Here is a 27,407-nt window from a genome sequence, read left to right as displayed (position 1 = left end):
CCACATTGTACGATTTTTTATTAATTAATTTGCAAATTATGGTGAAAAATAAATATTTGGTCAATAACAAAAGTTTCTCAATACTTTGTTATATACCCTTTGTTGGCAATGACAGAGGTCAAACGTTTTCTGTAAGTCTTCACAAGGTTTTCACACACTGTTGCTGGTATTTTGGCCCATTCCTCCATGCAGATCTCCTCTAGAGCAGTGATGTTTTGGGGCTGTTGCTGGGCAACACTTTAGACTCACTAACAGCGTCGCTTGCCATTTCATTCCTCATTGCTATGATTCACTGGTTATAAGACTCCTCATTGCTATTATTCACTGGTTATAAGACTCCTCATTGCTATGATTCACTGGTTAAGACGCCATAGTTATCAGATTTACATTATGACATCATCCATTGTCAGATTCATGATTCTACGTCATGGATAATATAATTTGACGGCACCATATCTTGCTTTTCACATTATCATATAATATCACATTTTCAAACAGATCACCATGTATAACAGCTGTAATGATGACAACAACAACGTCCGTCCGGCCCTCCGTCATCACTTCTGTCCTCCCAGGGCTTCGAACACTGCTCTCAAGATGGCAGCTATCGCCACGGCACCAGGGTCAGGAAGGGTCACGTGTACTGTGGCGATGTAGCTGGCTCTCCCCGCCCTGGCTGTGAGGTCACGGGTAGACTCCGCCCCCAGTTCAGCTTTCTAGAGAGCGAGAGAAAGAGACAGAAAGAGAAGTGTGACAGGATATTAAACACAAACCCCGTCCTTTTCAGTGATTGCTGATCTGAAAGAACTGAGAAAAAAAATAAAGATTTACATCAGGGGGTAGATAACCCTGGTTCTGGAGGGCCACTGGCCCTCATATTTATCAATATCACATAGAAACTATTGTAAAATACTACTTATGAATGGAATTGAGTGTTCGTAAACGTAGAAAAATGATGATTTATAAAACAATCCTACAAGCATCATACGCACACGAGTACGAGATAAATGCCGATGGGAGATATATGCCGATGGGAGATAAATACCAATTGTTCGGTCTCAGTGCTCGACCTTGGCTACTCGCAACACCCCTAACTAACGATACGGTCAAAATCCTTTACATCCTGTGGGGAATATACACAACGTCGTACAACAACGGCACAACCAAAAAGATAAGAAAAACAAACTGAATAGGAGGTGCAGGTGTCAGATATGGAATAGGAGGTGCAGGTGTCAGATATGGAATAGGAGGTGCAGGTGTCAGATATGGAATAGGAGGTGCAGGTGTCAGATATGGAATAGGAGGTGCAGGTGTCAGATATGGAATAGGAGGTGCAGGTGTCAGATATGGAATAGGAGATGCAGGTGTCAGATATGGAATAGGAGGTGCAGGTGTCAGATATGGAATAGGAGGTGCAGGTGTCAGATATGGAATAGGAGGTGCAGGTGTCAGATATGGAATAGGAGGTGCAGGTGTCAGATATGGAATAGGAGGTGCAGGTGTCAGATATGGAATAGGAGGTGCAGGTGTCAGATATGGAATAGGAGGTGCAGGTGTCAGATATGGAATAGGAGGTGCAGGTGTCAGATATGGAATAGGAGGTGCAGGTGTCAGATATAGAATAGGAGGTGCAGGTGTCAGATATAGAATAGGAGGTGCAGGTGTCAGATATGGAATAGGAGGTGCAGGTGTCAGATATGGAATAGGAGGTGCAGGTGTCAGATATGGAATAGGAGGTGCAGGTGTCGGATATGGAATAGGAGGTGCAGGTGTCAGATATGGAATAGGAGGTGCAGGTGTCAGATATGGAATAGGAGGTGCAGGTGTCAGATATGGAATAGGAGGTGCAGGTGTCAGATATAGAATAGGAGGTGCAGGTGTCAGATATGGAATAGGAGGTGCAGGTGTCAGATATGGAATAGGAGGTGCAGGTGTCAGATATGGAATAGGAGGTGCAGGTGTCAGATATGGAATAGGAGGTGCAGGTGTCAGATATGGAATAGGAGGTGCAGGTGTCAGATATGGAATAGGAGGTGCAGGTGTCAGATATGGAATAGGAGGTGCAGGTGTCAGATATGGAATAGGAGGTGCATCAAGCCTTAAATAGGTTCAGGAGTAAAAATGTGCTTAACAAGTCACAATCAGTCGAGCAGTGATTTTCAAAACACAGATTCAACCACAAAGAACAGGGAGATTTTCCAATGCCTCTCAAAGAAGGGCACTCATTGGAAGATGGGTAAAATGTTTAACGAAGACATTGAATATTTATTTGATCATGATGAAGTCATTCATTAGGCTTTGGATGGTGTATCAATACACCCAGTCACTACAAAGATACAGGCGTCCTCCTTAACTCAGTTGCCGGAGAGGAAGGAAACTGCTCAGGGATTTCACCTTGAGGCCAATGGTGACTTTATAACAGTTACATAGTTTAATAGATGTGATAGGAGAAAACTGAGGATGGATCAACAACATTGTAGTTACTCCACAACCCTAACCTAAATGACAGAGGGAAAAGAAGGAAGCCTGTAAACTTTCACTGCTATGCGGATGACACACAGCTGTACATTTCAATGAAACATGGTGAAGCCCCAAAATTGCCCTCGCTAGAAGCATGTGTTTCAGACATAAGGAAGTGGATGGCTGCAAACTTTCTACTATTAAACTCGGACAAAACAGAGATGCTTGTTCTAGGTCCCAAGAAACAAAGAGATCTTCTGTTGAATCTGACAATTAGTCTTAATGGTTGTACAGTCGTCTCAAATAAAACTGTGAAGGACCTCGGCGTTACTCTGGACCCTGATCTCTCTTTTGAAGAACATATCAAGACCATTTCGAGGACAGCTTTTTTCCATCTACGTAACATTGCAAAAATCAGAAACTTTCTGTCCAAAAATGATGCAGAAAAATTTATCCATGCTTTTGTCACTTCTAGGTTAGACTACTGCAATGCTCTATTTTCCGGCTACCCGGATAAAGCACTAAATAAACTTCAGTTAGTGCTAAATACGGCTGCTAGAATCCTGACTAGAACCAAAAAATTTGATCATATTACTCCAGTGCTAGCCTCTCTACACTGGCTTCCTGTCAAAGCAAGGGCTGATTTCAAGGTTTTACTGCTAACCTACAAAGCATTACATGGGCTTGCTCCTACCTATCTCTCTGATTTGGTCCTGCCGTACATACCTACACGTACGCTACGGTCACAAGACGCAGGCCTCCTAATTGTCCCTAGAATTTCTAAGCAAACAGCTGGAGGCAGGGCTTTCTCCTATAGAGCTCCATTTTTATGGAACGGTCTGCCTACCCATGTCAGAGACGCAAACTCGGTCTCAACCTTTAAGTCTTTACTGAAGACTCATCTCTTCAGTGGGTCATATGATTGAGTGTAGTCTGGCCCAGGAGTGGGAAGGTGAACGGAAAGGCTCTGGAGCAACGAACCGCCCTTGCTGTCTCTGCCTGGCCGGTTCCCCTCTTTCCACTGGGATTCTCTGCCTCTAACCCTATTACAGGGGCTGAGTCACTGGCTTGCTGGGGCTCTCTCATGCCGTCCCTGGAGGGGGTGCGTCACCTGAGTGGGTTGATTCACTGTTGTGGTCATCCTGTCTGGGTTGGCGCCCCCCCCTTGGGTTGTGCCGTGGCGGAGATCTTTGTGGGCTATACTCAGCCTTGTCTCAGGATGGTAAGTTGGTGGTTGAAGATATCCCTCTAGTGGTGTGGGGGCTGTGCTTTGGCAAAGTGGGTGGGGTTATATCCTTCCTGTTTGGCCCTGTCCGGGGGTGTCCTCGGATGGGGCCACAGTGTCTCCTGACCCCTCCTGTCTCAGCCTCCAGTATTTATGCTGCAGTAGTTTATGTGTCGGGGGGCTGGGGTCAGTTTGTTATATCTGGAGTACTTCTCCTGTCCTATTCGGTGCCCTGTGTGAATCTAAGTGTGCGTTCTCTAATTCTCTCCTTCTCTCTTTCTTTCTCTCTCTCGGAGGACCTGAGCCCTAGGACCATGCCCCAGGACTACCTGACATGATGACTCCTTGCTGTCCCCAGTCCACCTGGCCATGCTGCTGTTCCAGTTTCAACTGACCTGAGCCCTAGGACCATGCCCCAGGACTTACCTGACATGATGACTCCTTGCTGTCCCCAGTCCACCTGGCCATGCTGCTGCTCCAGTTTCAACTTCCACCTGACTGTGCTGCTGCTCCAGTTTCAACTGTTCTGCCTTATTATTATTCGACCATGCTGGTCATTTATGAACATTTGAACATCTTGGCCATGTTCTGTTATAATCTCCACCCGGCACAGCCAGAAGAGGACTGGCCACCCCACATAGCCTGGTTCCTCTCTAGGTTTCTTCCTAGGTATTGGCCTTTCTAGGGAGTTTTTCCTAGCCACCGTGCTTCTACACCTGCATTGCTTGCTGTTTGGGGTTTTAGGCTGGGTTTCTGTACAGCACTTTGAGATATCAGCTGATGTACGAAGGGCTATATAAATAAATTTGATTTGATTTGATTTGTAGATAATACAAAATATTCCAAAACCTGCTTCCTGTTTGCAACAAGGCACTAATGTGCTGCCTGCTTTAGGGAGGCATTTTACTGTGCAGCCCCTCGGTTCATAATACTGTACTGACCTAACCAATAGAAACCGTCCTGTGAGATATTACTGTACTGACCTAACCAATAGAAACCGTCCTGTGAGATATTACTGTACTGACCTAACCAATCAGTGGCCAACAGCCCCTCGGTTCATAATACTGGTTATTTGAACAGTGGATATTCAACTACTGGGGGAGTTCTATTCATCTGAACTCCGGTGCTCCGGTCTATGGCCTGTGACGTGACCGGGGAAACGCGGTGAGGGAGGAGCCCCGTCTCAAATGGAACAGTAATCTGCGCCAGTCGAGTCACGTTGTCAACAAGGCAGCATAGTGAATCGTCCGGAAACATACACCTCTTTTCCATCAAATAAAATGTCCACATTTTTAAACCAGTTGTCATTGGGAAGGCATATAAAGGGTTTTTATCAAAAGCAATCACTTTCGCATGTGATAGAATCCTACTAATTAGTCCAAGTGTTTAATTACGTCACAATTTGTTTTGAGCAGACTTCGCTGTGGGCTTTGCACGGTGCACTTGGCTCACACCAGGAAGGCAGACCCGGTTCCAAAACCAATGCAATTAACTTTTACCCAAAACACACCTACGCCAAATCCCCTCAGTGGCAAATATGAGTCATATGAGGAAAATCAGTCAATTTAAATAAATTAGGCCCTAATCTACGGATTTTCACATGACTGGGAATACAAATATGCTGGTCACAGATAATAATAATAACTAATAATAATAATAAAAATAATAAATAAAATAATAAAATGGGTCTCAGGATCTCATCACAGGATTTCTGTGCATTCAAATTGCCATTGATAAAATGCAATTGTGTTTGTAGCTTATGCCTGCCCATACCATAACCCCACAGTCACCATGGGACACTGTCCACAACATTGACATCAGCAAACCACTTGCCCACACATCGCCGTACACGTGGCCTGTGGTTGGAAGTAGTGCCAAATCCTCTAAAATGACAGAGGTGGCATATGGTCAAGAAATGAACATTCGATTCTCTAGAAACAGCTCTGGTGGACATTCCTGCAGTCAGCATGCCAATCGCATGCTCCCTCAAAACTTGAGACATCTGTGGCGTTGTGTGACAGAAATGTACATTTTAGAGTGGCCTTTTATTGTCCCCAGTACAAGGTGCACCTGTGTAATGATCACGCTGTTTAATCAGCTTCTTGATATGCCACACCTGTCAGGTGGATGGATAATCTTGGCGATGTGAACAACAAAGTTGTGAACAACATTTGAGAGAAATGCGCTTTTTGTGAAATATCTGAAATATTTCTGGGATCTTTTATTTCAGCATGAAACACGGGACCAACACTTTACATGTTGCGCTTATATTTTTTGTTCAGTGTAGAATAAATCGTTTTGGGATGGTGCTTTTATGGCAATGTGGGGGCTGTCTACTGCTCTGTTGGTATTTGGGAACCCATTGATGACATCACGGCAAAGAAAGCCCTCTGGACTTCAACCGGTTGTGCGAAACTACTTGTTACTGTTCGTTTAGCTGATGATTGCAACCCGAAACATTGGCTCATCGAGGGGCCGTGAGATGCCGATCGGCAAGTGTCCGTTGCCAAAAACGCAGGTTGCGGGAATTAACGTTTGTTAACGTGGGTCTTAAATCTTTACCTTGGAAAACGATATTTGATGAGCCAATCTGTACTTTCTGTAAAAAAAAAAATTTAAAGACACACCAGTCTCTAAAAACACAGTGTGCTAAATGCAGTGTTTCAAATCTTCCAACAGAGCAGGTCAGCCATCTTGGATTTACTATCATCTCAGTATTTTATATAGTCTTACACAATGGTTTACCTTTCACACACGCCGCCTCGAAATTTAACAATTTACTTTGTCGTTGTTTTGTGCTTTTAGCCATTTTACCCAGCGAAGCCGTACTGCTGCGTGACCCGGAAGTAGAGCTCTATGGGTCCTGGTCAACAGTAGAGCTCTATGGGTCCTGGTCAACAGTAGAGCTCTATGGGTCCTGGTCAACAGTAGAGCTCTATGGGTCCTGGTCAACAGTAGAGCTCTATGGGTCCTGGTCAACAGTAGAGCTCTATGGGTCCTGGTCAACAGTAGAGCTCTATGGGTCCTGGTCAACAGTAGAGCTCTATGGGCCCTGGTCAACAGTAGAGCTCTATGGGCCCTGGTCAACAGTAGAGCTCTATGGGCCCTGGTCAACAGTAGAGCTCTATGGACCCTGGTCAACAGTAGAGCTCTATGGGTCCTGGTCAACAGTAGAGCTCTATGGGCCCTGGTCAACAGTAGAGCTCTATGGGTCCTGGTCAACAGTAGAGCTCTATGGGTCCTGGTCAACAGTAGAGCTCTATGGGCCCTGGTCAACAGTAGAGCTCTATGGGTCCTGGTCAACAGTAGAGCTCTATGGGTCCTGGTCAACAGTAGAGCTCTATGGGTCCTGGTCAACAGTAGAGCTCTATGGGTCCTGGTCAACAGTAGAGCTCTATGGGTCCTGGTCAACAGTAGAGCTCTATGGGTCCTGGTCAACAGTAGAGCTCTATGGGTCCTGGTCAACAGTAGAGCTCTATGGGCCTGGTCAACAGTAGAGCTCTATGGGCCTGGTCAACAGTAGAGCTCTATGGGCCCTGGTCAACAGTAGAGCTCTATGGGCCTGGTCAACAGTAGAGCTCTATGGGTCCTGGTCAACAGTAGAGCTCTATGGGTCCTGGTCAACAGTAGAGCTCTATGGGTCCTGGTCAACAGTAGAGCTCTATGGGTCCTGGTCAACAGTAGAGCTCTATGGGTCCTGGTCAACAGTAGAGCTCTATGGGTCCTGGTCAACAGTAGAGCTCTATGGGTCCTGGTCAACAGTAGAGCTGTAGTATTTACTGTAGCATTTTGAAGCCGTACTGCTGCTGCGTGACCCGGAAGCTAGCCGCAACAAAGTGTAGGAGGAAACACATTTTAGCTGGTGACGGTGTCAGCTTGCAGGCGCCCGGTCCACCACAAGGAGTCGCTAGAGCGCGATGTGACAAGGAAATCCCGGGCGGCCGAAACCCTCCCCTAACCCGGACGACGCTGGGCCAAACCCTCCCCTAACCCGGACGACGCTGGGCCAAACCCTCCCCTAACCCGGACGACGCTGGGCCAAACCCTCCCCTAACCCGGACGACGCTGGGCCAAACCCTCCCCTAACCCGGACGACGCTGGGCCAAACCCTCCCCTAACCCGGACGACGCTGGGCCAAACCCTCCCCTAACCCGGACGACGCTGGGCCAAACCCTCCCCTAACACGGACGACGCTGGGCCAAACCCTCCCCTAACCCGGACGACGCTGGGCCACACCCTCCCCTAACCCGGACGACGCTGGGCCAAACCCTCCCCTAACCCGGACGACGCTGGGCCAAACCCTCCCCTAACCCGGACGACGCTGGGCCAAACCCTCCCCTAACCCGGACGACGCTGGGCCAAACCCTCCCCTAACCCGGACGACGCTGGGCCAATTGTGCGCCGCCTCATGGTTTTCCCGGTCATGGCCCGGCTGTGGCACAGCCTGGGATCGAACTTGGGTCTGTAGTGACGCCTCAAGCATTGCGATGCAGTGCCTTAGACCGCTGCGCCACTCAGGAGACCAATTTGCTGTACTTTTCTGCATGAAGTCCCAATGGAACTACAATAAAATATAACTAATTTTTACTTACTAATTTAATTATTACTCTCAAAAATTCACTTGGCACTGTGTACATGTACACACACTCTCAAGCCAACGTTAATATTGATCCATTTCGCACTTTGCATGGTAATGAGCCTAAGTATGGTACTCAGATCTGTGCCTACGCATGATCGATACATTTAGGCCCCAGGTGTGTTGAATTTAGGCAATCACCGAATTGATCAATTAGCTCGGTTCGTCAGGTGTGGCGCCTAGTTGGAATAAAATCCTGCAGTACGCCAGGTTGTCTACGCAACATGGTGGAATTGAAGAGTTAGATTTAAGGTGAAGTGTACTGTACCTCCACAGCAGCCTGCAGAATGGCCATGTGACCACCAGGTGGCGAAGTTGTTAGTCTCCTCAGTTCCTCCACTGCTGGACACAGAGCATCCAACTGGACAAGAGAGTTGATACTTTTACAAAAATAAGCCCGATCATACAGTTAAATAGCAGCATATCCCCCCTCTTCTATTTACCATAACCCCTCCCACTAGACATAACCCCTCCCACTAGACATAACCCCTCCCACTAGACATAACCCCTCCCACTAGACATAACCCCTCCCACTAGACATAACCCCTCCCACTAGACATAACCCCTCCCACTAGACATAACCCCTCCCACTGTTTCCCCTGACATTATTTATCCATTATTTTACCAGGTAAGTTGACAGAGAACATATTCTCATTTACAGCAACAGCCTGGGGAATAGTTACAGGGGAGAGGAGGGGGATGAATGAGCCAATTGTAAACTGGGGATTATTAGGTGACCGTGATGGTTTGAGGGCCAGATTGGGAATTTAGCCAGGACACCGGGGTTAACACCCCTACTCTTACGATAAGTGCCATTGGATCTTTAATGACCTCAGAGAGTCAGGACACCCGTTTAACGTCCCATCCGAAAGACACAAAATAGGTGAAGTGGACTGGCAAAAGAGTTGAGTCCTTATTCAAAGGCCAGTATGAATTACAAAGATAACCAAGATATTTTGCTTCAATGTTTTTATCCCCAGAGTTTACTTTAAAGATAACTGAAAACTCCCTTAGTTCCCATTACCATAGTCCTGTCTCCAGGATCAGCTCCTCCATACCTGTCAGACAGACAAACCTGCTTTAGAATAGATATGTTTAAATATATACATTTAAATAAATATATAATATATATATTTTTTGTGCAAATTCAAGCGACTTAAAAAAAGCTTTATAAAATGTGTGTATTATTATTTATTTTTATTTATAATTCAATTACAGAAGTGTATTGAAATGACAAGAACATCCACACACACCATCTCATAGCGTCTGTCCCAGCATGCATAGCGTTGGCCCAGGCTGCGGGGTCGCTGCGGTCCTTCAGAAGAGCAGCAGCTGCTGTCAGGAACAAACTGTATAACTGGAGGTGTGTGTGTGTGTGTGTGTGTGAGACAGAGAGAGAGAGACAGACAGAGAGAGGAGAAACAGAGTCATGTCACATATTTCAAATGAAAAACTGACAACAAAACCTAATTATGAAAATATGCAAATGTATCATCACTGACCGCTCCTGAAGACCCGCCCATTCTCTCCTGCACCAATCCGGCGAGAGTGGACAGTAGTTGCCCCGGGCACCCAGGAACAATGTGACTCGGAAGCCACTCCTGAATGGCTGAGAGACAGAGAGAAGGGGGTGGGGATTAAACATAGAAAATATCCTAGCAAATCACTGACCGCTCCTGAAGGGGCCAACTGCTTTCTTCTGGAAAATGTGAAGTCCAAGATGGACAAAGGGGGCGTTGTTGGGGCTGTGTTTCTGGACCTAAGGAAGGCTTTTGATACTGTTAACCATGAGATTCTCATCACAAAACTGTCCAAGTTCAACTTTTCCCCTGATGCCTTGAGATGGATGAAGTCATACATTGAAGGCAGAACTCAGTGTGTCAGAGTGAGCAATGAGCTGTCGCCCATTCTTAGCTATGATGTGGGTGTACCCCAAGGGTCAATACTGGGGCCCCTCCTGTTCAGCCTGTACATTAATGATCTGCCTTCTGTCTGTACTGGGTCTGTAGTTCAGATGATACAGTGATATATGTACAAAGAGCAAACAACAAGCTGCACCAGAACTCAGTACTGTAACGGTCCAGGTTACATAGTGACTCACTACTGTAACGGTCCAGGTCACATAGTGACTCACTACTGTAACGGTCCAGGTCACATAGTGACTCACTACTGTAACGGTCCAGGTCACATAGTGACTCACTACTGTAACGGTCCAGGTCACATAGTGACTCACTACTGTAACGGTCCAGGTCACATAGTGACTCACTGCTGTAACGGTCCAGGTCACATAGTGACTCACTACTGTAACGGTCCAGGTCACATAGTGACTCACTGCTGTAACGGTCCAGGTTACATAGTGACTCACTGCTGTAACGGTCCAGGTTACATAGTGACTCACTACTGTAACGGTCCAGGTCACATAGTGACTCACTGCTCTGCTGTAACGGTCCAGGTCACATAGTGACTCACTGCTCTGCTGTAACGGTCCAGGTCACATAGTGACTCACTGCTCTGCTGTAACGGTCCAGGTCACATAGTGACTCACTGCTCTGCTGTAACGGTCCAGGTCACATAGTGACTCACTGCTCTGCTGTAACGGTCCAGGTCACATAGTGACTCACTGCTCTGCTGTAACGGTCCAGGTCACATAGTGACTCACTGCTCTGCTGTAACGGTCCAGGTCACATAGTGACTCACTGCTCTGCTGTAACGGTCCAGGTCACATAGTGACTCACTACTCTGCTGTAACGGTCCAGGTCACATAGTGACTCAGTACTGTAACGGTCCAGGTTACATAGTGACTCACTGCTGTAACGGTCCAGGTCACATAGTGACTCACTGCTCTGCTGTAACGGTCCAGGTCACATAGTGACTCACTGCTCTGCTGTAACGGTCCAGGTCACATAGTGACTCACTGCTCTGCTGTAACGGTCCAGGTCACATAGTGACTCACTGCTCTGCTGTAACGGTCCAGGTCACATAGTGACTCACTGCTCTGCTGTAACGGTCCAGGTCACATAGTGACTCACTGCTCTGCTGTAACGGTCCAGGTCACATAGTGACTCACTGCTCTGCTGTAACGGTCCAGGTCACATAGTGACTCACTGCTCTGCTGTAACGGTCCAGGTCACATAGTGACTCACTGCTCTGCTGTAACGGTCCAGGTCACATAGTGACTCACTGCTCTGCTGTAACGGTCCAGGTCACATAGTGACTCACTGCTGTAACGGTCCAGGTCACATAGTGACTCACTGCTGTAACGGTCCAGGTCACATAGTGACTCACTGCTGTAACGGTCCAGGTCACATAGTGACTCACTACTGTAACGGTCCAGGTTACATAGTGACTCACTACTGTAAGGGTCCAGGTTACATAGTGACTCACTACTGTAATGGTCCAGGGTACAAAGTGACTCAGTGACTCACTACTGTAAGGGTCCAGGTTACAAAGTGACTCAGTGACTCACCACTGTAACGGTCCAGGTTACATAGTGACTCACTACTGTAACGGTCCAGGTTACATAGTGACTCACTACTGTAACGGTCCAGGTTACATAGTGACTCACTACTGTAATGGTCCAGGTTACAAAGTGACTCAGTGACACGTGTTTGCATCTCAATGTGATGCCTCTGAACCAGATGTCTATGTTTCTATGTGTCAGGGGAGAACCTCCAGGTGGTATCTGATGCTACTGAGCCAGATGTCTATGTGTCTGTGTGTCAGGGGAGAAGCTCCACCTGGTATCTGATGCTACTGAACCAGATGTCTATGTGTCTATGTGTCTATGTGTCAGGGGAGAAGCTCCAGGTGGTATCTGATGCTACTGAGCCAGATGTCTATATGTCAGCGGAGAAGCTCCAGGTGGTATCTGATGCTACTGAGCCAGATGTCTATATGTCAGCGGAGAAGCTCCAGGTGGTATCTGATGCTACTGAGCCAGATGTCTATATGTCAGCGGAGAAGCTCCAGGTGGTATCTGATGCTACTGAGCCAGATGTCTGTGTGTCTATGTGTCAGGGGAGAAGCTCCAGGTGGTATCTGATGCTACTGAGCCAGATGTCTGTGTGTCTGTGTGTCAGGGGAGAAGCTCCAGGTGGTATCTGATGCTACTGAGCCAGATGTCTGTGTGTCAGGGGAGAAGCTCCAGGTGGTATCTGATGCTACTGAGCCAGATGTCGGTGTGTCTATGTGTCTGTGTGTCAGGGGAGAAGCTCCAGGTGGTATCTGATGCTACTGAGCCAGATGTCTATATGTCAGCGGAGAAGCTCCAGGTGGTATCTGATGCTACTGAGCCAGATGTATATGTGTCTATGTGTCTGTGTGTCAGGGGAGAAGCTCCAGGTGGTATCTGATGCTACTGAGCCAGATGTCTATGTGTCAAACAGGCTCTCAAAGTGCTTGATATGAAGCCCAATAGCATCATCATTGTCACATCCTTAGAAAGCATGAGCTCCTGTGTTGGGAAAATATTGTGCAATACACTGACGCATGTCTTGTATTCAAGATCCTATAAATGGCCTGGCTCCTCCCCCTCCACTCTGTACTTTTGTTAAACAGAAAACCCAGACATATGGCAGCAGATCCACAAGGTCTGCCATGAGAGGTGACTGTATAGTTCCCCTAAGGAAAAGCACCTTTAGTAAATCTGCATTTTCTGTGAGAGCTTCCCATGTCTGGAATACACTGCCATCAGACACACATAACTGCACCACATATCACACTTTTACAAAATGCATGAAGACATGGCTGAAGGTCAATCAGATTTGTGAACATGGTCCCTAGCTGTGTGTTGCCACTCTCCATGTTGTCTGTAGCTTGTGAGGTGTGGAAACACTGTTGCTTTTTCTTCTATGTTGCTCTGTCTGTATGCTACGTCTTGCTTGTCCTATGTTGCTCTGTCTGTATGCTACGTCTTGCTTGTCCTATGTTGCTCTGCGTGTGCTCACTGATCAATGATTGTCTATATTGTAATTGTTTTTAATAACCTGCCCAGGGACTGAGGTTTAAAATTAGCCGGCTGGCTAAAACCGGCACTTTTACTGAAACGTTGATTAATGTGCCCTGTCCCTGTAAAAATAAAATAAACTCAACTGAATACTGTTCATAAATGTTGCATAGTGTATCTACAAGTACACAATTAATGTCTTCACCTTTCGCAGCTTGGGCATGAGTGTTCCCGCAATCTCCGTCCCCGGATGCCCTGTCCAGTGAGTTTAGTTCCTCTTGGCGTTGAAGAAGGGAAAAGCACACCGCTTCTAGAGCCTTCCGCATCACATCACTGAGAGGACCTGACACGCAGAAAGATATTCATTTACAGCTGTGTGTGTGTGTGTGTGTGTGTGTGTGTGTTCAAAAGATCAAAAATGATGTTTTAAAAAAAAAGTGAGGGAACAATATGACTGCCTGGATTGGAACCCAGGTATCGTGCAGGGCATCAAGACTGTTGACCCACTGAGCTAGACCCAGGTACCCTGCAGGGCATCAAGACTGTTGACCCACTGAGCTAGACCCAGGTACCCTGCAGGGCCTCATCAAGACTGTTGACCCACTGAGCTAGACCCAGGTATCCTGCAGGGCCTCATCAAGACTGTTGTGAGTGTTGTCCTAACCGTACCTTCTGTGTGAGGTGTCAGGTGAGTGTTGTCCTAACCGTACCTTCTGTGTGAGCTGTCAGGTGAGTGTTGTCCTAACCGTACCTTCTGTGTGAGGTGTCAGGTGAGTGTTGTCCTAACCGTACCTTCTGTGTGAGGTGTCAGGTGAGTGTTGTCCTAACCGTACCTTCTGTGTGAGGTGTCAGGTGAGTGTTGTCCTAACCGTACCTTCTGTGTGAGGTGTCAGGTGAGTGTTGTCCTAACCGTACCTTCTGTGTGAGGTGTCAGGTGAGTGTTGTCCTAACCGTACCTTCTGTGTGAGGTGTCAGGTGAGTGTTGTCCTAACCGTACCTTCTGTGTGAGGTGTCAGGTGAGTGTTGTCCTAACCGTACCTTCTGTGTGAGGTGTCAGGTGAGTGTTGTCCTAACCGTACCTTCTGTGTGAGGTGTCAGGTGAGTGTTGTCCTAACCGTACCTTCTGTGTGAGGTGTCAGGTGAGTGTTGTCCTAACCGTACCTTCTGTGTGAGGTGTCAGGTGAATGTTGTCCTAACCGTACCTTCTGTGTGAGGTGTCAGGTGAGTGTTGTCCTAACCGTACCTTCTGTGTGAGGTGTCAGGTGAATGTTGTCCTAACCGTACCTTCTGTGTGAGGTGTCAGGTGAGTGTTGTCCTAACCGTACCTTCTGTGTCAGGTGAGTGTTGTCCTAACCGTACCTTCTGTGTGAGGTGTCAGGTGAATGTTGTCCTAACCGTACCTTCTGTGTGAGGTGTCAGGTGAGTGTTGTCCTAACCGTACCTTCTGTGTGAGGTGTCAGGTGAGTGTTGTCCTAACCGTACCTTCTGTGTGAGGTGTCAGGTGAATGTTGTCCTAACCGTACCTTCTGTGTGAGGTGTCAGGTGAGTGTTGTCCTAACCGTACCTTCTGTGTGAGGTGTCAGGTGAATGTTGTCCTAACCGTACCTTCTGTGTGAGGTGTCAGGTGAGTGTTGTCCTAACCGTACCTTCTGTGTCAGGTGAGTGTTGTCCTAACCGTACCTTCTGTGTGAGAGGTCTCTTGCATGTCTTTCGCTGGAGGGTCCAGAATGTAACTCGTCCCACTGATACACACAGTACTGAGGTTGGGCCAGGCAGAGGCTGTGGTCTTGGCATCTGAGAGAGAGATGGAGGGAGGGAGAGAGATGGGGAGGGAGAGATGGGCAGGGAGGGAGTGAGATGGAGAGAGAGATGGGAGGGAGGGAGAGATGGGGAGGGAGGGAGAGATGGGGAGGGAGATGGGAGGGAGGGAGAGATGGGGAGGGAGATGGGAGGGAGGGAGAGATGGGGAGGGAGATGGGGAGGGAGGGAGAGAGAGATGGGGAGGGAGGGAGAGATGGGGAGGGAGATGGGGAGGGAGGGAGAGAGAGATGGGGAGGGAGGGAGAGATGGGGAGGGAGATGGGAGGGAGGGAGAGATGGGGAGGGAGATGGGAGGGAGGGAGAGATGGGGAGGGAGGGAGAGATGGGGAGGGAGGGAGAGATGGGGAGGGAGGGAGAGAGAGAGAGAGAGATGGGGAGGGAGGGAGAGAAACGACAAGCCAGTGTTACATGGTGATAGGTTTGTGTGTGTTATCGGGAGTGACTGTTCTCAACCAGGTGACTGTGTTCTCAACCAGGTGACTGTGTTCTCAACCAGGTGACTGTGTTCTCAACCAGGTGACTGTGTTCTCACCAAACAGTCGGAGTATCTCCTGGTCTGCTCTCATCATTGACAGAGACACTCCCGCCATTTCCAGTGATGTCATAAATGACCCCGACATCACCCGGGCAACCTGCACCCCACGACCCTCTGTAACCATGGCAACAACAAACAAACAAATAAATTTAAAAAAAGAGATTCCACAGAGAATGTAAACAAGGTAACCTGAATAACGAGGTTAACAATTAGCTGTTCATAAAGCAACATTATACATTGTTATTCACGATAACAGTTAGGCAATGAGCCATGAGTCTTACCCAGGTAGCGTATAGCAGATCTAGTAACAACAGATATCTCTAGACAAGACAGAGCTCCAAGGTTGTTGACACACAGAACCACACTGTCACCTTTACCAGAGAGAGAGACGGGACACGGTTAGGAGGACGAGGTAGGAGTTGGGGGGGGGACGGTTTAAAAGGAGGAGGGGGGGGGGGACACGGTTTAAAAGAGGAGGAGGGGGGGACACAGTTAGGAGGACGAGGTAGGAGGGGCGGGACACGGTTAGGAGGACGAGGTAGGAGGAGGGGGACACGGTTTAAAAGAAGGAGGAGGGGGGACGACACGGTTTAAAGGAAGGAGGAGGGGGGACGACACGGTTTAAAGGAAGGAGGAGGGGGGGACGACACGGTTTAAAGGAAGGAGGAGGGGGGACGACACGGTTTAAAGGAGGAGGGGGGACACGGTTTAAAGGAGGAGGAGGGACGACACGGTTTAAAGGAGGAGGGGGGACACGGTTTAAAGGAGGAGGAGGGGGGACACGGTTTTAAAGGAGGGGGGACGACACGGTTTAAAGGAGGAGGAGGGGGGACACGGTTTAAAGGAGGAGGAGGGGGGACACGGTTTTAAAGGAGGAGGAGGGGGGACACGGTTTAAAGGAGGAGGAGGGGGGACACGGTTTAAAGGAGGAAGGGGGGGACACTGTTTAAAGGAGGAGGGGGGGGGACACGGTTTAAAGGAGGAGGGGGGACAGGTTTTAAAGGAGGAGGAGGGGGGACACGGTTTAAAAGGAGGAGGAGGGGGACACGGTTTAAGGAGGAGGAGGGGGACACGGTTTAAAAAGGAGGAGGAGGGGGGACACGGTTTAAAGGAGGAGGGGGGGGACACGGTTTAAAGGAGGAGGGGGGGACACGGTTTAAAGGAGGAGGGGGGGGACACGGTTTAAAGGAGGAGGGGGGGGACACGGTTTAAAGGAGGAGGGGGGGGACACGGTTTAAAGGAGGGGGGGGACACGGTTTAAAGGAGGAGGGGGGGGACACACGGTTTAAAGGAGGAGGGGGGGACACGGTTTAAAGGAGGAGGAGGGGGGGGACACGGTTTAAAGGAGGAGGGGGGGGACACGGTTTAAAGGAGGAGGAGGGGGGGCACGGTTTAAAGGAGGAGGAGGGGGGGCACGGTTTAAAGGAGGAGGAGGGGGGGACACGGTTTAAAGGAGGAGGGGGGGACACGGTTGAACTTTGCACTGATTAAATGCGTGGTCCTTGTACCTGACTTCAGCGACAGATGTGATTGGCTGGCAGGGTTGGTCATATGGTCTACCATGGTCTTCACCACCTCATCCGCCGAGGTCACCTAAAAGAGATCCATCATGGCAAACCAACAACGTCTCATTAAATACGGCACACCGATAGGGCAGCGTCACCCGGGTTTGGCCGTCATTGTAAATAAGAATACGTTCTAAACTGAGTTGCCCTAGTTAAATAAGGGTTAAATAAAGGTTGTATAAAGGTTGAATAAAGGTTGAATAAAACAGTGCACTACCTTTAACCAGATTGAGTGCCATTTGGAACACACTGCCTACATTATTACACTGACCTTCGACCTCTTAATGCCAGGCTCACCATGGATACCTGAAGAGAAAAACAACATGATCTAAATTACTAACTGCTCTTTCTCCCCCCATAGAAGTTATCGATACCCAGTCCCAGCCCCCCCCCCCTCACCCAGTCCCAGCTCCCCCCCTCTCACCCAGTCCCAGCCCCCCCCCCCCCCTCCCTCACCTAGTCCCAGCTCCCTCCCTCCCTCCCTCACCCAGTCCCAGCCCCCCCCCCCTCACCCAGTCCCAGCTCCCCCCCTCTCACCCAGTCCCAGCCCCCCCCCCCCCCCTCCCTCACCTAGTCCCAGCTCCCTCCCTCCCTCACCCAGTCCCAGCCCCCCCCCCTCCCTCACCTAGTCCCAGCTCCCCCCCCCTCACCCAGTCCCAGCTCCCTCCCTCTCTCACCCAGTCCCAGCTCCCTCCCTCTCTCACCCAGTCCCAGCTCCCTCCCTCCCTCCCCCTCTCTCACCCAGTCCCAGCTCCCTCCCTCCCTCCCCCTCTCTCACCCAGTCCCAGCTCCATCTCTCCAGCAGGCAGGTCAAAGGAAGGCAGACAGCCTGGAACACTGCAGGGAGACAAGCTGACCCCCAGAGTACCTACAGTAGAAACATACGATCTCTGAGAATACTAGAGGAGTATAAACTGACAGATACAGATAAGAGAAAAGCAGACTGGCTGAAAAGGTTGTGAGTGTGTGTAGATCTCACCAATGCCCTTCACTGCCTCTGTCACCTTGGAGACAATCTCGTCCAATGGACAACCTTCTTCAGCCAGAGCCCCAGCAAGCTGAGCAAGAGGAAAAGAGATCAATGACTTTCTTTCATACGACGTGTTAACATCAAAACAGTCCTAGATGATCGGGGTTAAAGTGTGTTTAAAATTCTATATATCTAAACATAAAAACGCTATACTTCTGTCATTTATAACATGGTCAAAAAGAGAAACACTGATGCATTATCCATTACCTTGTGAACGAACACCGTCCCACACAGGCCCCTCCTCCCAGCCTTACTGGGTTGATCAAAAGCACAGTCGTCGGCGACAATCACCATTTCGACTGCGACGCCGCGGTTACGGGCCTGTTCCGCAGCGAGGCCGAAGTTGAGGCGGTCTCCGGTGTAGTTCTTAACGATGAGTAGAACTCCCGACACCCCCGCGTCACGTAGACACAAAATGGCCGCTAGAACACTGGCCGGGGGAGGGGAGGCAAAGACACCACCTGCAACCGCTGCTGATAGCATACCGCTACCTATGTACCCTGGGGGGGAGAGAGGGAGAGAGAGAGAGAGGGGGAGAGGGGGGTGGGAGATCAGAGACAGAGAGTACTTGTCTGTGTTGGCTCATGCCCAGGCCCCCCTCTAGAGAGCAGGGCCACTCGTCCCCTGAGGACCTCCAGGCCAGCCCTGACCACCACTCTGTGGCCCCTCAGTAGAGAGGGACTGTGTGTGTGCATACACACCAACACCTAGAGACCTCATCAAGAACGGTTGGGTTGACAGTCGCTGGACTCAGGTTCCCAGTCAGGGCTTCCCTTGGATTTACAACGTTGGTGTCTGAATGTGTCTATACAGGTAAACGAGTGTCCTACCTGCGTGTGCTGGCTCATGTCCAGACCCCCCTCCAGACAGCAGGGCCACCCGGCCCTTAAGGGCCTCCAGATCAGCCCTGACCACCACCCTGTGGCCCCTCAGCAGAGAGAGATATCCAGAGCTAGAGACAATGCCTTCCAGGGCCTCGTCTACACAGCGGTCTACCGAGTTTAATAACTTCTGTTGGGGCTGGGAGAGGAGAGACATAAGGCCCAATGCCTGTAACCATCTGATATATAGACCTACAGAGGCTAGGCTACATGGTACACTGACCCTGTAGCAGACTACAACACTGACCCTGTAGCAGACTACAACACTGACCCTGTAGCAGACTACAACACTGACCCTGTAGCAGACTACAACACTGACCCTGTAGCAGACTACAACACTGACCCTGTAGCAGACAACAACACTGACCCAGATCATGTAATACTGTACAAAACAGAGGCCAAAGATCGAAGGCCTAAGCCTCTCGTTAGCTACATTTGTCCTTTTGCACTAATGGCAATAAATGGACTCTGTTCCTTGGCTTGAACCTGTGTCTGCCATGCAATCACGAAGGGCTCACCATTCTGCAGGCTACTCTGTTCAAAAGCATCCCAAGACAATGTATTTACAGCATTCCGTGACTTTGCATTGAAACAGGCCGTTAATGTGTACGTTTTAATTGGGTTTAGAGATGTTTATTTCATTGTTTTCTTGCAGTTATCTTACCTTCATGCTGCTGCTGTTGTTTTCTTCTGACGCTTTGCACGTTGAACCTCACGCCAGTGACACAGATATGTATAACTAGACCAGATAGATCACAGCCTTTCCTTTCAAACAGGAACAATTAGTCATTGTGGGCAGAGCCAAGCCCGATCCAGAGCGATTCTATTGGCGCGTTCTAGCACATATATTTGCATATTTCGGTTAGGGAACGCCTACTCTTTGCACTCCTTCTAAACAACACTATTTTTTAAAACTTTAGCAACGGGTAAAATGTACAAAAACGTATTCCACTCTGTTCGTAACCATATTCTAGTTTTTTGGAACAGAACATGGTATTGATATCAAATGTTTCATCGATGATAAAATGTGCAAAATGTAGGCCAAATCCATATCGTTTCATCTTCTTCCCACTGCCAGGACACTGGGCTTTCCTCTCACTACCGTGGAAACCCCAAACGGATGCTTCACATTTATACATCCGGTGAAATATCTGCGCTGGTGATGCGCAGTTCTTCTTCAGGTGGGGTTTAACCTGCGGATGGCATCCAATAAGTCGCATTATCGCCCTCAACTGGACCATAATATAAAACTATTATACTTTGTGATACAAAATGGGAAAAAGGGACATATAAAATACCCTTCCACTAACCCGACATTACACACATCTGTCCCATGCCCTCCTACATACTGATGCGACATGGCCATAAACGTGGCGCCGGAAACAGCGCAGTGGATTCTGCAGCTCTGACAGGATAACTGATACAGTAAAGACAAACGGTGACACCTCTATGTCACCACACTCCCCGATGTGCATTTCGAAAACGATTCATTCTATTTCAACGACTCTCTTTACTGACTCGAGAGTCATTATCGCCACTCGTTAATTTTAGTCGTTCGTTTTGACCTGCTAAGAGGAAACGTTGCGCAATGACTCCCAGCCTACAGCAGGACTGATAACCTGTCCTACACGCTCCTCCGGCTCAGAACCTGCGGAGAAGTCGAACGATTCCTTATTTTGACCGAACGAGTCGAAAAGATCCGAGTCCGTAAAAAAGACCGAACTTCCCATCACGACCACTCACATCTGCCACGGACCGAGGTCAAAGGTAAAACATGGACTGTTTAGCAGAAACAGGGAGTGAAAGCGGAAGTGTCACCAAACATATTGAGCAGCGCAGCATTTCATGAACGTGTAAAAGGAAGGGAACGTTGCCAAAACTACCGACCTCGCTTGAATCCGATAATCCAAGAGTCATGGACGAGTAGGAGAGAGTGATGTTTATCAGAATTAGCCACTGATCATGGCTGTCAATTCCATTACACATAGATAATTGGACAAAGGCGTCTTCTGTGTAGTAGTTTTGTAATTAAAGAGCCCCGACGCTCGATCTGAACAGTGTACCGTAATTGTGTAGTTTGTATTTGTGAAATTATTATGCGATATATGACAGAGGGGTTCATGTTTCCAGAACCATCACCGAAATTGATCATTGATTTACGTTTGGATGGTGTTTTGAGACACTCCAGAGCAAATTCTCCTTTGAATTAAACAACACATTTACGGTCCTTGGACTATAACATGTAACTTTAGGTTCGTTTAGTGCACTATTGGATTGGTCAGAATATGGACATTGGAGCATCATACAAGTTATCTCACACACTTTTTGTTTTGCATAAATCCTTTATTGCAATGAGATGGCAACCAAACACTAGGTATGGAAAGGGAACGTGGGCAAGTAAGGAGGAAACTCAAAGGATCTGCGTTGTTTTTTTAGGTGATGCAAGGAGCGGCTTTTCTTCTCTGTACTTTTTATATATAGTTTTGAAAACGTGGTCTCGTAAAAAAACTGATTTTTATCGTAATTCCATTAACAAAGTTTGCATCTTCTACTAAATTCATTTTTTTGTCAAATATTTGACTGGACTTGTCATTGTGCATAGTTGTATGGTTTGTTAAACTTTGAAATCAATGTTATTTAAAAAAAATTGGCATACATTTTAAAGTGAAAAAACTGAGTCAAAGCGTAATTCCGTTTGAATTGCCCGTGTGATTGCACTTCCCTGGGATTATATGCTGCGGTGATTGGTCATGGTCAGGTTCCTGAAGGCTTTGCACTTGTCATGCATTCTTTAGAGTGTCCTATCTTGTCCTTGGTCATATCCAATTTCTCCAAAGCAGGGCCATTCACGATAACTAGTGATGCATCGATATGACATTTTGTCCAATTCCGATTATTTCCTTGCTAGAGAACCTACCGATTTACCATTTTACCGACCTTTTTAAGCATTCTAGTACAGTTAAATGTAACACACACCACATGGACCATCTCAGTACAGACTGACGCGTCACTACAACCCTGACCCTGTAGCAGACTACACACTGACCCTGAGCAGAGACAACAAGACTGACTCACAATTGCCCAACACTGACCCAGATCATGTAATACTGTACAAAACAAGAGGCCAAAGATCGAAGGCCTAAGCCTCTCGTTAGCTACATTTGTCCTTTTGCACTAATGGCAATAAATGGACTCTGTTCCTTGGCTTGAACCTGTGTCTGCCATGCAATCACGAAGGGCTCACCATTCTGCAGGCTACTCTGTTCAAAAGCATCCCAAGACAATGTATTTACAGCATTCCGTGACTTTGCATTGAAACAGGCCGTTAATGTGTACGTTTTAATTGGGTTTAGAGATGTTTATTTCATTGTTTTCTTGCAGTTATCTTACCTTCATGCTGCTGCTGTTGTTTTCTTCTGACGCTTTGCACGTTGAACCTCACGCCAGTGACACAGATATGTATAACTAGACCAAGATAGATCACAGCCTTTCCTTTCAAACAGGAACAAATTAGTCATTGTGGGCAGAGCCAAGCCCGATCCAGAGCGATTCTATTGGCGCGTTCTAGCACATATATTTGCATATTTCGGTTAGGGAACGCCTACTCTTTGCACTCCTTCTAAACAACACTATTTTTTAAAACTTTAGCAACGGGTAAAATGTACAAAACGTATTCCACTCTGTTCGTAACATATTCTAGTTTTTTGGAACAGAACATGGTATTGATATCAAATGTTTCATCGATGATAAAATGTGCAAAATGTAGGCCAAAATCCATATCGTTTCATCTTCTCCCACTGCCGGACACTGGGCTTCCTCTCACTACCGTGGAAACCCCAAACGGATGCTTCACATTTATACATCCGGTGAAATATCTGCGCTGGTGATGCGCAGTTCTTCTTCGGTGGGGTTTAACCTGCGGATGGCATCCAATAAGTCGCATTATCGCCCTCAACTGGACCATAATATAAAACTATTATACTTTGTGATACAAAATGGGAAAAAGGGACATATAAAATACCCATTCCAACTAACCCGACATTACACACATCTGTCCCATGCCCTCCTACATACTGATGCGACATGGCCATAAACGTGGCGCCGGAAACAGCGCAGTGGATTCTGCAGCTCTGACAGGATAACTGATACAGTAAAGACAAACGGTGACACCTCTATGTCACCACACTCCCCGATGTGCATTTCGAAAACGATTCATTCTATTTCAACGACTCTCTTTACTGACTCGAGAGTCATTAATCGCCACTCGTTAATTTTAGTCGTTCGTTTTGACCTGCTAAGAGGAAACGTTGCGCAATGACTCCCAGCCTACAGCAGGACTGATAACCTGTCCTACACGCTCCTCCGGCTCAGAACCTCGGGAGAGTCGAACGATTCCTTATTTTGACCGAACGAGTCGAAAAGATCCGAGTCCGTAAAAAGAGCCGAACTTCCCATCACGACCACGCACATCTGCCACGGACCGAGGTCAAAGTAAAACATGGACTGTTTACAGAAACAGGGAGTGAAAGCGGAAGTGTCACCAAACATATTGAGCAGCGCAGCATTTCAATGAACGTGTAAAAGGAAGGGAACGTTGCCACTACCTCGCTTGAATCCGATAATCCAAGAGTCATGGACGATAGGAGAGAGTGATGTTTATCAGAATTAGCCACTGATCATGGCTGTCAATTCCATTACACATAAGATTAATTGGACAAAGGCGTCTTCTGTGTAGTAGTTTTGTTAATTAAAGAGCCCCGACGCTCGATCTGAACAGTGTACCGTAAGTGTGTATTTTGTATTTGTGAAATTATTATGCGATATATGACAGAGGGGTTCATGTTTCCAGAACCATCACCGAAATTGATCATTGATTTACGTTTGGATGGTGTTTTGAGACACTCCAGAGCAAATTCTCCTTTGAATTAAACAACACATTTACGGTCCTTGGACTATAACATGTAACTTTAGGTTCGTTTAGTGCACTATTGGATTGGTCAGAATATGGACATGTGGACATCATACAAGTTATCTCACACACTTTTTGTTTTGCATAAATCCTTTATTGCAATGAGATGGCAACCAAACACTAGGTATGGAAAGGGAACGTGGGCAAGTAAGGAGGAAACTCAAAGGATCTGCGTTGTTTTTTTAGGTGATGCAAGGAGCGGCTTTTCTTCTCTGTACTTTTTTATATATAGTTTTGAAAACGTGGTCTCGTAAAAAAACTGATTTTTATCGTAATTCCATTAACAAAGTTTGCATCTTCTACTAAATTCATTTTTTTGTCAAATATTTGACTGGACTTGTCATTGTGCATAGTTGTATGGTTTGTTAAACTTTGAAATCAATGTTATTTAAAAAAAAATTGGCATACATTTTAAAGTGAAAAAACTGAGTCAAAGCGTAATTCCGTTTGAATTGCCCGTGTGATTGCACTTCCTCTGGGAATTATATGCTGCTAGGTGATTGGTCATGGTCATTTCCTGAAGGCTTTGCACTTCATGCATTCTTTAGGAGTATCATATCTTGTCCTTGGTCATATCTCAATTTCTTCAAATTCATGGGCGATTCACGATAACTAGTGATGCATCGATATGACATTTTTGTCCAATTCCGATTATTTCCTTGCCAAAGAACCGATACCGATATTTACCATTTTAGCGACCTTTTTAAGCATTCTAGTACAGTTAAATAGTTAACACACACACATGGACGCATCTCAGTGCAAGAGACGCGTCACTACAGTCCCTGGTTCGAATCCAGACTGAATCACATCCGGCCGTGATTGAGAGTCCCAAAGAGTGGCTCACAATTTTGCCCAACGTTATCCGGGGTAGGCCGTCATTGTAAATAAGAATTTGTTCTTAACTGACTTTCTTAAATAAAAAATGTTTTACTGCTGTGTCTGTCCGGAGCTCACTGGTGGAGACAACTCTGAGGACCACTAATATTGTATACAATGTTGCAAGTTTGGTATTTCAAGCTTCAGCCCGGATCCAAGTCAATCGTTTTATAGAATGTTTCAAGTTCGTTACAGACATGTTGCCAATGTGATTGATATTTTTTTTTTTTTTATCAGGATATTTTCTACCTGCAATGTTTTCATTTGTTGGCTTTATGTAGGATATTTTTACATAGTTGGCAACAGCAATAGAAGATACTTTAAGTTTGTATCCTTTCCATTTAGAAATAATTTAGATTAACTACATGACAATGATTGAGATAAGACACAAATTCATATATATTTTATTGAAACACGTATTGTGTTTAAACATTTTTATTAAACAATCGATTGGTCGAAAGAAACAGACTTCCTTCGTTCGACCAAGATGATAAAAAAAAAAAAAAGTTTATTAAAATGTCACAATTAGCCTCATGGTGAAATCCCTGCGCAGTTTCTTTCCTCTCCGGCAACTGAGTTAGGAAGGATGCCTGTATATTTGTAGTGACTGGGTGTATTGATACACCATCCAAAGTGTAATGAATAGCTTCACTATGCTCAAAGGGATAGTCAATGTCTGCTTTTAATTGTTTTTTACTACCAATCGGTGCCCTTTTGCGAGGCTTTGGAAAACCTCCCTGGTCACTGCTTTACTGAGGGACCTTACAAGTATCTATATGTGTGGTTTACAGAGGTGAGAGTCATTCAAAACAATTATGTTAAACACTATTATTGCACACAGAGTGCAGTAGGAAACCTAAACAGTGTATTTGACCTCTCAGCTTCCCTATCTAAATCAAAATTTAAGCAGACATACCTAAGAAAGAAATTGAGAAACCTGTTCAACAAAAACAGAGACTCAGAAAACCTGAGTTGACACCTTCACTATGGTGAATAACTAAAACAATACAGAAATACACTACGGAAAAAGAAACAGCACGTCAGAAATCAGCTCAATGTAATTGAAGAATCCATAGACTAACCACTTCTGGGAAAATTGGAAAACACTTAACACTAAGTTCTCTTTAGTTGAAGGAGAGTCGGACCAAAATGCAGCGTTGTTCATGTTGATTTAATGAAGGAAAAAAAAGTCCCACCTGGTGAAAACCCAGAAACAGTCCCACCTGGTGAAAACCCAGAAACAGTCCCACCTGGTGAAAACCCAGAAACAGTCCCACCTGGTGAAAACCCAGAAACAGTCCCACCTGGTGAAAACCCAGAAACAGTCCCACCTGGTGAAAACCCAGAAACAGTCCCACCTGGTGAAAACCCAGAAACAGTCCCACCTGGTGAAAACCCAGAAACAGTCCCACCTGGTGAAAACCCAGAAACAGTCCCACCTGGTGAAAACTCAGAAACAGTCCCATCTGGTGAAAACTCAGAAACAGTCCCATCTGGTGAAAACTCAGAAACAGTCCCACCTGGTGAAAACCCAGAAACAGTCCCACCTGGTGAAAACCCAGAAACAGTCCCACCTGGTGAAAACCCAGAAACAGTCCCACCTGGTGAAAACCCAGAAACAGTCCCACCTGGTGAAAACCCAGAAACCCCACCTGGTGAAAACCCAGAAACAGTCCCACCTGGTGAAAACCCAGAAACAGTCCCACCTGGTGAAAACCCAGAAACAGTCCCACCTGGTGAAAACCCAGAAACAGTCCCATCTGGTGAAAACCCAGAGCCAGGAACAATCACCCACAAAACACTCAAAGAATATGGCTGCCTAAATATGGTTCCCAATCAGAGACAACGATAAACACCTGCCTCTGATTGAGAACCACTCCAGACAGCCATAGACTTTGCTAGATACCTCCACTAAGCCACACACCCAATAACTAACAAAACCCCAAGACAAAACACACCACAATAAACCCATGTCACACCCCGGCCTGACCAAATAAATATAGACAAACACAATAATACTTCGACCAGGGCGTGACAAACACGAAGAATGATCTATCCAAAATGGAGATGTCTGGGTAAACCACTTCTCCAATCTTTTTGTCTCTATAACAAACAACAAACAACAAACAGCAAAAACATTTACATGATCAAATACAAATCTTAGAATCTACTATTAAAGACGACCAGAACCCACTGGATTCCAGAACAAACTGGATTCCAGAACCCACTGGATTCCAGAACAAACTGGATTCCAGAACCCACTGAATTCCAGAACAAACTGGATTCCAGAACAAACTGGATTCCAGACCAAACTGGATTCCAGAACCCACTGAATTCCAGAACAAACTGGATTCCAGAACAAACTGGATTCCAGAACCCACTGAATTCCAGAACAAACTGGATTCCAGAACCCACTGGATTCTCCAATTACCTTGAATGAACTACAGGACAACATACAAACCTTC

At 46.8% G+C, this 27,407-nt stretch overlaps 1 protein-coding gene across 5 annotated transcripts; it reads right to left on the bottom strand.

The window, feature by feature from the left end:
- On the bottom strand, window positions 1-27,407 carry tkfc (triokinase/FMN cyclase). Of its 5 annotated transcripts, none has more exons than XM_031815874.1 (16): window positions 22,488-27,407; window positions 19,047-19,236; window positions 18,424-18,716; window positions 18,166-18,244; window positions 17,965-18,054; window positions 17,458-17,492; window positions 17,130-17,214; window positions 15,903-15,992; window positions 15,619-15,735; window positions 14,947-15,060; window positions 13,472-13,609; window positions 9,824-9,930; window positions 9,575-9,678; window positions 9,346-9,379; window positions 8,590-8,682; window positions 1-716 (listed from the first exon to the last, which is right to left on the bottom strand). In XM_031815874.1, exons 1-16 carry the CDS (start codon window positions 22,491-22,493, stop codon window positions 558-560), a joined length of 1,734 nt encoding a protein of 577 aa, XP_031671734.1. In that variant the 5' UTR covers window positions 22,494-27,407; the 3' UTR covers window positions 1-557. The 5 variants fall into 5 exon arrangements, with proteins under 5 accessions (XP_031671734.1, XP_031671733.1, XP_031671736.1 ...); XM_031815873.1 differs by lacking the exon at window positions 22,488-27,407 and adding an exon at window positions 19,762-20,143; XM_031815876.1 differs by lacking the exon at window positions 19,047-19,236.

The sequence above is a fragment of the Oncorhynchus kisutch genome, unplaced genomic scaffold, assembly GCF_002021735.2.
Source record: "Oncorhynchus kisutch isolate 150728-3 unplaced genomic scaffold, Okis_V2 scaffold663, whole genome shotgun sequence".
Taxonomy (NCBI): Eukaryota; Metazoa; Chordata; class Actinopteri; order Salmoniformes; family Salmonidae; genus Oncorhynchus; species Oncorhynchus kisutch.
The sequence above is the reverse complement of the archived record's forward strand: the minus strand, read 5'-3'. Positions and strand labels throughout refer to the sequence as shown.